At 46.2% G+C, this 10695-nt stretch overlaps 1 protein-coding gene across 1 annotated transcript in view; it reads right to left on the minus strand.

Moving 5' to 3' along the window:
• E2f7 (E2F transcription factor 7) overlaps positions 1 to 10695 on the minus strand; it is a 30411-nt gene that overhangs the window by 13860 nt on the left and 5856 nt on the right. The window contains exons 2-5 of the mRNA XM_005358079.1: positions 7705 to 7983; positions 5077 to 5245; positions 1125 to 1412; positions 244 to 246 (exon numbers count right to left, since the gene is read on the minus strand). Of these exons, the coding sequence (XP_005358136.1) occupies positions 244 to 246; positions 1125 to 1412; positions 5077 to 5245; positions 7705 to 7983 (739 nt within the window). The remainder of the gene's footprint in view (positions 1 to 243; positions 247 to 1124; positions 1413 to 5076; positions 5246 to 7704; positions 7984 to 10695) is intronic.

Below are 10695 nucleotides of genomic sequence, written 5' to 3' on the forward strand. Positions count from 1 at the left end.
AAGGATCTCCCCACATCTTATAACAGGGCGGTGATTTTCCACTGTTCTTAATAGTTCATGCTCACATCACGTAACAGAAGCCACATGGCAGGTTTCCTTAAGCAGCTCTGAAGAGATGAATGCAGACAGATAAAAGGATGGGGGTAGGGACCAGGAGCTGCTTTTAGAACATCGACTCTCCTCTCAAAAGCGAGAACTCCATTTATGTGTTGTGTGTGTACGTGTTCGTGTGGATGGGCGTACATGCTCACGTGGAGCGGGTTTTTGCGCATCCGTGCGGAGCCCAACGGTCGACAACTCCTTTGCGATTTTATTTGTTGAGACAGGGTCTCCCACAGAACATGGAGCTCACTGACTATTTAGGGAGCCCCTTGGATCCTACTTCCTCTGCCTCCCTAGTGTTAGGGTCATAGACACACACCACCGAGGTACCTGACTTTACTTGGTACTGGGGATCTGAATTCAGGTCCTTAGCTATCTTCCCAACCCAAGAACCCCATTTTTCTGTCATCACCATGTCTAGAAGGCACCCTAACAGTAGGGCCTGCCTTTACACAAACAGGACACCGATTATCTGTGTGCTTCTGTGGATGGCAGAACCCCCATAAGATGACTGTCTCCTCTGGCTATAGGGTAAGTACTTCCTTATGGTGGGAGCTAAATAAAACCATTCTACCCTTCGTCAGCGTCCAATAGTGCAAGGTAGCGTGTCAGTGATGCCTTTATGTGCCATTCTCAAAACAGGGGGATGTGGGACTGATGGGTATCAATGCTTCAGAGAGAAGAGACAGAGAAGTTGGGGTAAAGGAAGAACAGTGAAGACATAACAGACTCAACTATGGGGGTTGTTCTTCTTAGCAATCTACTCAAACAAGATAATTGAATAAAATGCTCTGAGAAGAAAAATGCGTTCAGTGTGAAGTCTCAAGGCAAACAGTATGTGGTTATCGGTCTCTGTGGCTCCTACATTCTGACCAGGAGAACTGTCACAAGTGAGGTGGAGTGGGCAGCTCGGCTGGCGGCCAGGGCAAGAGCGCACCCCACCCCGCTGTCAAAAGACTCTGTTCCCAGTTTCCAGAGACCATCACTCCCTTTGCTTTTTCATGAACTCATAGTGGACTCACAAGGGTAGTCGGACTCAGAAAAATCAAGTAGGTGTTGATCTTGGGGATCCGGGGAGCCATCTTTCCTGCGCTCCCCGAGCCTATAATCCACCAAGTCCAGCTCCTTCTGCTGGAGGCAGGCCATCTGCTCTTCGTACTTCTGCTCCTCTCCCAGTCTTTGCAGGGTCCTCAGGGTTCTGGGCAGGCTGTGTCGACCGTGCCAACCATACTGATTCTTCGCCACCCGGCTGACCAGGTGCAGGGACTCCAGCACATTGACGATGTCATAGATGCGTCTTCTCTCCACACCTGTTGGCAAAAGGAGAAGGCAGATGACATCACACAAGTAGACATTTCTGCGTATCCACGCCCGAAGGGTCTGGAAAGGTTCCGTGAACTATTTGACTGATGTTACTGTCTAGCAACCATGCCTACGGGACACTAGCTGGCTGCGAGTCGCCTGCACTCCTAACGGGTTGGGGGACTTGCCTAAATTCCTTGTCTCACTGACTGACAGAATATTTGACTAAGGCAATGGAAGGTTTATACTGACTCATTGTTCAGGGAGGCAGCCCAGCATGGTGAAGAGGTCACAGTGCCAGGATGGGAGGCGGCGGCTGCACCTATAGTCAGGAAACGGAAAGGGACGAAGCTGGCCTGCCTTCTCATTTCAGTCTGTTAGGGACCCTACCCCACGGGACTGTGCTGCCACATTCTGGGTGGGCCTTGCCTGTGCAGATCTTTCTGGAGATACCCTGGTAGGCTCACCTAGAGGATGTGTCCCTGTGATGAGCCTAAATCCTGTCAGCACACTGACAGCAAAGATTAACAATCATAGAGCTATAAAAAAAAGACTCTGACCTCATCACCAGAGAGTACTGTTTTGTCTTGGGGGTTTGAACGGTATAACACAATATACTCCCTCTCTGCACAGTCTGGTAAGGAAAGTGGACGGTAAATATTGCCTCCGGTTTTGAACCGGCTACTCCAGATTCAAGGGCTTGGTCCCCTTCTCATGTTGCCGGTAGAACACAAGTCCTTTATTTGCCACGGCTTGTAGTAACCCTCCTTGCGTTCTCGTTCACCATTGGCTAACAAGCTGGCCAGCAGGGAAGCACAAAGCACAGTACAGGCCAACCACGAAAATGAATTCACCGCTCCCAAGCTGGACTTCTCTTCTAATGTCTGAAAATACGTATGCTGGTTAAGCGTGGAAGGTTCTAGAATCAGACTGCCTCAATCTATCCCTTATAAGTCAAGTAGCTACCTAACCTCTTCACAGTATAGTACTTCCCTTACAAAGTAATTAAGTTTGAACACAGACATAAAGGGTCCTCAACAGTTGTTAATTTTATCTAAATACGTGCAGGATTTGGAGCCACCTAAACCCCCGCCAACACAGAGTCACAGTGGAGGCAGATTTTAAACATCTCTGGTCCATGACTCACTCTCCTGAGTGACAGGCCCCGGGACTGCTGTTCCCTTTGCTCTCGTCTAAGGATCCACACTAAAACCTTCAGGCCTTTGAAGAAAACCCAGACTGGCTAAAAAGAGGCTCCATTTGTTGCATCTGCCAGAAACAGACTCAGTGAGGGCAGTTTCGGGTTCTTGAGAGAGAGAACAAAGACACCAAATAACAAAGACAACACCGGACTGAGGAAGAGTCTGGAGTTCTCTTCACCACACACATGAAGAGGCATTTCACGGTCAATCAGAATGATTCCACTCATGACCCCGACTGGCCTGTCCTCCACCCCAGGCTTGGCGTCAGCTGCCTGCTGGAAGGTCCTGGCAGGAGTCTCTTGTCTAGAGTGGTCTGGTTCTTCAGTCTGTTTCCACACAGTAACACACCCTGTGTAGCCTGTACCATCCCATAAACCTTCCCATTAGAAATGTCATGTGAATGCAACCGAGACACCCCGGAGCTGGCCATATGCCTGCCTGCTGTGTTATTCTGTGCTTGATCGTGAGCTGTTTAGTCTCCACCTAGTGGCCAGGCAGCACAAGACGGGGGGGGGGGGGGGGGGGGGGGAAGGACCATTGGGACTGCTTCGAGAGAAAGTTAGAACGTGCAGCTGGGCACTTGGTAGGCTGTTTCGGCAAACGCCAAATGCGGCAGCCCCTTGCCAGCTTAATCACTCGTCATTTCAAACATGCCCAAGTTTCGCTCTTTAGGGGGCTGGGCTGAATTTCCACTCACAGGTCTCAAGCCTGTGGGCTCCTCGGCGGCTTACTGGGAGGACAGTTTTCCCTGGAATTCTGCCTTCTTTTGTACTAAGGTGGTCTTATTAAATCTACTCATGGCCCTAACTGTACATACATGGACTTAAAGACGACTACTGTTTTTTTATAAGTCTACTTTCCTAGGAACTGAGTGAGAACATTACTGGACTCAAATGTTGTCCTGTTTTCTATTTACTCAAGTCATTACAAGGTCTTTAGACGCTTCCTCGTTAATTCCAGAGTCAAATCTACATTGCACGACTCTGGGAACAACAGTGTGAAACTCTGCACATCTTTGGGGAAATGGCGGCCTTTTAAATTAGGGAGCAGGGGATTCGGACTCAAGGCCAGGAGATGATCACTGAGGAAAAGAGCTTCTAGGGAGAGACGCTAGCTTTCAACCCTGCATGAGAAGAGACGGCAACACATTTTACTTTAGTGGGTCTGTGTCGTCATGGGGCATTGGGAGGCTGTTGTGAAAATCTCTGGCTGAACTCATGGCAAAGGGGTGGGGTCAGGGGAAGACGTCCTGAGGCCTAATGAGGACACAGGATGATCTATTTGGTAGTTAACCCTCATTTTCTGCAAGACCGTTTTCCAGGACCCCCGCCAGGACCGAGTTAAGCACGTTACTCGCATTGGCTCAACTCTGTGACATCTTGGCAGTTTATGTTACAAACAAGAAAGAGTTAATAACTTCTCAAAGCTCTTACAAGGTGGGTAAGTTCAGAGCTGGGCCCTGCTGACCCCGGATCCTAGCCCGTGCCTATCCATCACCTCAGTTTCCAACAGTCCGAAGGGCTGTCAGCTCGGGTAACTCAGACTGACAGCCCACTACTCCGGCATGTTTCTCTGGGTTATGGAAGACAGACAGCTATGAACATGACTATTAACCGTTCATTTAGCTTATCCCCCACATGGAAAGCTCCCTGGTTTATTAAGTGGATACCCCAGCATACCTCCAGACTAGCGTGATTTCTATTTAATCACAGTCAGCAATCCAATCATCCTGAAACAGAGCCTCTGTCCACTAGGGGCCTCTCATCCAAAGTGACGGTATATGTATTTGCAGCTGTGCAGGCGGGCGTCCCACAGTACACATGCTCCTACCACGTGAACACAGGCGTTCTTCTTTGTTAGGAAGCCTAGCTGTTTGAGTTATGTCCAGCTGTGCACTTCCCGTTCTGACAGGCTGGCCGTGAAGACCACAGCACAGGGTTTCAAGCAGCATGGTCTTGCTCTTGATTTTTTGCTTTATATAGGCAATGACACTAGTTCTAAACTCTTTGAAGCATTACTAAAAATAAAATCTGTAATTTTCTCTAGAGACAGGGTCTCACTGGCCCCAAGTGTACAGTCCTCTTGCTTACTGGGATTATAGGTATGTGCCATCAGACCCAGCTTATATTGTTAGATTCCAAATACAAATATAAAATATAAAAACAGTTAAACAGTTTTTTTTTTCTGTATGGTGTTATGTATTGTATTTGTGGGTAAGCCTATTTTGTACATGATCAGCGAATTCTTTACCAATCAGCTATAGCCCTACCCCCGACATTTTTAAGATTGAAAGCCCTAAAGTTTCCGTTTGGCCCTGTGGGTTCCTTGAACTCTGTGCACACTGAAGGGAGATCTGGTGGCAATGGAAGCAGCTCCGTCCACTCCCTACCTGAAGCCTCTGGCCCACCCCAGGTAACCTGCTTCCCACTGTCACAGACGAGAGGTTTCCAGTTAATCGGGCGATACACACCAAGACTGACGGCGACTTCGTCTAGGGAGATAGTGGTTTTCTCAGTGGACAAGGGGTAACTTGGATAGCGAGCGAGAAACTTCTGGCACAGTAGTCCCAAGCTTTTCTGCTTTCTGCTCGGCCTTTGCTTATCATAGTCATCCACGACACCGTCGCCAACGACGTCGAGCTACGGAGAGTGGACAGGAAGGGTGGGGAGAGATGCCAGGTTACCACCTTAACTGCTGATGTTTGAAAGCCCATTGGCAACATGGTCCCATATACACCATTCAAGATTCCGGCGAAAACAATAAAAATTAGAATGAAAAAACTTTTAAAAAAGAAGGGATTTATACAGAGTCATCTTAAATATAAGTTCTGTGAGCTGAGAACCATCAGAAAGGGGAAAAACAAATACCAACTGAACCAGGATATATGGGATATATGAAACACAGTGATTGATGAGTTTAGTGTGCAGAATACACAACCATCTCCTAGAAATCACTATGAGAGAGAAAAACAACCCAGTACAAACCAACACACACAAACGGCCATCACAGAGAAGAGGAACGACCATGGCGGCCAGTGGTCACATAGAAAGAAGTTTAATCTTATGAGCCACACAAAGACACAGACCACCCGGTAACTTGACAGAGTGATAAGTGACAGTTTCAGCGACATGGATCAGTCAATGTCTCACATTACCTCGTGGAGACGGGCAGGCGCTTGGGAATCCATGGGTTACCCACCACCCTGTGAATGTGTGCGTGGCCAATGACGGTACTTCCACTAATGGTGAATACAACCATTCTTTGCAGGATCAATATATGTTCCTGAAAGATTCTCTGCATAACCCTGGCTTTCCTGGAACTCGCTCTGTAGACCAGGCTGGCCTTGAACTCACAGAGATTGATCTGCCTCTACTTCCCAAGTGCTGGGATTAAGGACAGTGGCCGGTGTGAGTGTTATCCCAGGAAAACTGGAGCAGGGAGCACCACAGACCTCACCTTCTGGACACGGAAGCTGATGCACTCAGCCACAGCCACTCGTGACCCCCTGAAGCTGGGATTCTTGTGGTTTTCAAAGCAAATACAACACAGAAAGGAGGCCAGGGAAAAGAGCAGACATACAAGAGAAACGATGAACAGTTTCTGGCTCTGAGCACAAAGGAGTTGCTCTCCAAACGGCATGATCTGCATGCAGCCACCCAGAGGAACCTCTGCCACGGCGGTGGCCTGTGTGTGAGATGAAACGCCCTTTGCTCTATTAGCTTCAAGCTCTAAGTTGAGACATCTCCTTTTCTTTCCCAATTTCTGTATTTTGGCAAATTTTACAACGTTAAAAAAAATAATACACCAAAGAAGGAGAAAAATAGCTGAAATAGCTGAGAAGACTCTAATCTGGAAGTCATGTTTCTTGGGAGAAAAAACGTGGGCGGGAGGGGAAATTACTGACTGTTAGGTCTTTTAAAAACAGTCTGGGGGCTGGAGAGATGGCTCAGAGATTAAGAGCATTGCCTGCTCTTCCAAAGGTCCTGAGTTCAATTCCCAGCAACCACATGGTGGCTCACAACCATCTGTAATGGGATCGGGTGCCCTCTTCTGGCCTGCAGGCATACACACAGACAGAATATTGTATACATAATAAATATAGTATTTAAAAAAAAAAAAACCAGTATGAAGACGCTATTCACCGAGCAGATCTACATCTTTGTGTGGTATGTAATTTAAAGATGGCCTAAGACCCTTCTGAGTTAAGAGTTGGGCATGTGGCTTCGTGGCAGAGGGTTTGCCCACTATGTATAAAGCCTTGGGCTGAATCACTAGCAGCTGTGGTGGTTTGAGTTACGAACGGCCCCCAGATCCTCATATATGTGAAGGCTTAGTCATCAGGGAGGGGCACTATTTGAAAAGGATTAGGAGGTGTGGCCTTGTTGGAGGAAGTGTGTCTCTGGGGGTGGGCTCTGAGGGTTCAAATCCACATTAGGTCCAGTGTCTTCCTCTTGGCCAGCGGATAGGCAGGCCAACAGCTGTCAGTTACTTCTTCAGAGCCATATACGCTGCCACGTTCCCCACCCTGATCATAACGGACTAAACCTCTGAAACTGTAAGCCAGCCCCAACTAAATGCTTTCTGTTATAAGAGTTGTCTCGGTCAAGGGGTCTCTTCACAGCAACACAACAGTGTCTAAAACAGCAGAAACACCCCCCAACTCACACCCAACCAATCAGTCAACAACAAAATAAAAGAACTCTCCCAACCAAAAACCTAAGCAAATAAAATTAAAGAAGTACATTAAACTAGTTTAACTTGAATAAAGTCCCCAACTAGCAAATAGAATAATAGAACTTTCCTAGTCAAAATTATTAAAATGAAAAATTCTCAACAGTGCTTAAAAAAAAAAACAAAAAAACCAGAACCCAAGTTTCTTTATTGAATCAAATTACTAATATGTTATTTTTAAAATGCGGTTTGAAAAGGAAGAAAGAAATTAATTATGAAAAATAAGAATCTAAGAAAAAATTCAGCTGTTAACCAAACGACTCCATGTTTAACACTGTATGTGACTGGACAGGCATCCTTTTTCTTTTTAATAATCTCGTAAATCTTTGAAGTCTCACAAGGCCTCCGAGCATAGCTAGTTAGTTACCTGCAGCGAGTTCACAAACGCATCCTCTTTATTCTCAATGGGTCTGAACAGCCCCTTTTTCTTCTCCCGGTCTCTTATGTCGGGGCTGGCAGCGCTGATAAGCATCTTGAGGTTGGCTGTGGGCGTCCATGGCTCCACCTGCTGCTGCCTGTCGACCAGCTTTACCGGCGTGATGGGATTTCTTTCTGGAGTAAAGATTCTCTGCTTTGACAGATCAATTGGCTCATTTTTCATCGGAGTCTTTGGGGTCATCCTTGATCGATCAACAAATATATTTTCCTATTTAGAGAAAAGAGAACTTTCAGTGTGGTTAAGGAGGGGCAGGAGTTGGCTAAGAGTGCGGAGTTTGTTCCACTTCGACTTGGAAATCCAAACACATGATCAGGGAAAGAATCGGGACTGAGCTCCATGGGCACCGACGGGTGGCTCCAAGGAGACACCCATTATAGCTGCTACTCCCTTTACACATATTTCCCATGAAGTGTCAGTAAGAGAAATCACAAACGTATCTAACACCAACAGATGCTCATATAGCTGTAAATGAAGAAGACCAGTTGACTTTTTTTTTTTTGTTCCTCAGGGCCATATTTTTTTATATTTTCAGACCCTACTTACAAGTTTGAATTTACCAGGAAAGAACAGCTATGTCTTTGGAGTTAGGTGTTCAAAAGCCACCAGTAACGGGACAAGTCAAAGGGACAGAAGCCAACAGGATACCAGCGTATGCTAACCTGAGAGCGGACTGCTGTTTTCTGAGCAGTGTTTCTCCAACCGTTCAGTGAACGACCAGTTTTTCGCTTGTTTGTTTTGTTTTCTATTTCTTGAGTCCTACATACTGCTAAGCCACCTTTCCCTCATAGGACTAGCGTGGAATTCCCACAACATATGATTGACCATTTGAGTTGCTCACTTAAATCAACCTCCAGCCTCTGCAACAAGTGAGACCCTCAGCAAGTCATAAGCTGAGATGCCCCAAAGGCAGCATCAAATCGCTAGCACGGGTGCTCAGGGCCAAGCTTTTGCTCTTTAACTTTTGCAATCTTGGAACAGATGGTAAAGCAGCACCTGCTCCCACACCATACTGCATGTATGCTGCCTTAGACAATGATAAGAAAGGGTTCAATGCACTGGCACAGGTGACCACTTCCTAAATATAACCCCAGCAGCACAGACACTGAGAAAAACAATGAATTAATGGGACCTCCTGATACTAAAAATCTTCTTTAAAGCAAAGAACACGGTCAACAAGACAAAACGACAGCCTACAGAATGGGAAAAGATCTTCACCAACCCCACATCAGATAGAGGCCTGATCTCCAAAATATACAAAGAATTCAAGAAATTGGTCATCAAAAGATCACATAATCCTATAAAATAATGCAGTATAGCCCTAAACAGAGAACTCTCAACAGAAAAACCTAAAATGGCTGAAAGATACTTAAGGAAATGCTCAACATCCTTAGTCATCAGAGAAATGAAATTCAAAACAACTCTGAGATTCATCTTACACCTGTAAGAATGACCAAGACAGAAACACTGATGACAACTTATGCTGGAGAGGCTGTGGGGTAAAGGGAACACTTCTGCACTGCTGGTGGGAATGCAAGCTGGTATAGCCCCTTTGGATGTCAGTGTGGTGATTTCTCAGAAAATTAGGAAACAGCCTTTCTCAAGACCCAGCAATACCACTTTTGGGTATATATTTAAAGGATGCTCAATTGTACCACAAGGACATGTGCTCAACTATGTTCATAGCAGCATTGTTTGTCATAGCCAGAACCTGGAAACAACCTAGATGCCCCTCAACTGAAGAATGGATAAAGAAAATGTGATACCTTTACACAATGGAGTACTATACAGCAGAAAAAAGTAACAACCTGGAGAGGCAGCACAAGGGAGTGGTTATATATGCAGGGTCTCAGGCTACTGGGCCAGGTCCTCCTCCATGCCTCACTCATTCCCATTTATCCAACCTAAAGACGAAGCTCATAAAAATACAGCTTCAAGGGTTCAGACTTGTTCACGAGTGCGTATTGGACACACAACATAACTCTGCTATTATCTTTCTCCTTTTTTCCCATTCTCTCCCACTGGCCCTGGCACTTAGCTCTAATAAAACATAACACACTGCATTGTTCTTTAGCTTCCTAGATGGCTGGGGGACAATGGTCTTGTACCCTGTAAAGATTTGTCACTTATAGTGTTTTGATAAAACGCTGATTGGCCAGTAGCCAGGCAGGAAGGATAGGTGGGGTAACCAGAACAGGAGAATTCTGGGAAGAGGAAAGGCTCAGTCTGCAGTCGTCACCCAGACACAGAGGAAGCAAGATGAGAATGCCTCACTGATAAAAGATACCAAACCACGTGGCTAACACAGACAAGAATTATGGGTTAACGTAAGATATAACAGTTAATAAGAAGCCTGAGCTAATAGGCCAACCAGTTTATACTTAATGTAGGCCTCTGTGTATTTCTTTGGAACTGAATGACTGCAGGATCAGGCAGAAAAGAAACCTTGGTCAACATTGGATGTTTGTCTTTGTCTCAATAATGAGTCTGCACTTGTGGAGGCCGGTCCCCCACATCATATTCGCTAGATGCCTTGCCCATTGCAGGCGCTGAATGAACACTAAGTCTTGCCAAAAGGTACCTTCAAGACACAAGGTGTGTCCTAGGCTTATGAGTAGACAGATTTACTCTCTTTCCCTTCCACTTCCAGGGTACGTGTCCATACAGGAATGAGTTCTTCAGTTTCTCCGTAGCGAGGGAGCAACTCAGGATGAGTAATCTCTTCATACACGGGCGCATTTTTTAAAATGCAGCTTATGTGAGAGAGTCATAGTGAAGTTAGGTAATGTGGTTGAGTTAGGGCTATAATCCACCTGTGCTGGCTAGTCTCACGTCAACTTGACACACACACACACACACACACACACACACACACACACACACACACACACACACACCATCTGAAAGGAGGGAACCTCAACT

The sequence above is a fragment of the Microtus ochrogaster genome, chromosome 24 (assembly GCF_000317375.1).
Source record: "Microtus ochrogaster isolate Prairie Vole_2 chromosome 24, MicOch1.0, whole genome shotgun sequence".
Lineage (NCBI taxonomy): Eukaryota > Metazoa > Chordata > Mammalia > Rodentia > Cricetidae > Microtus > Microtus ochrogaster.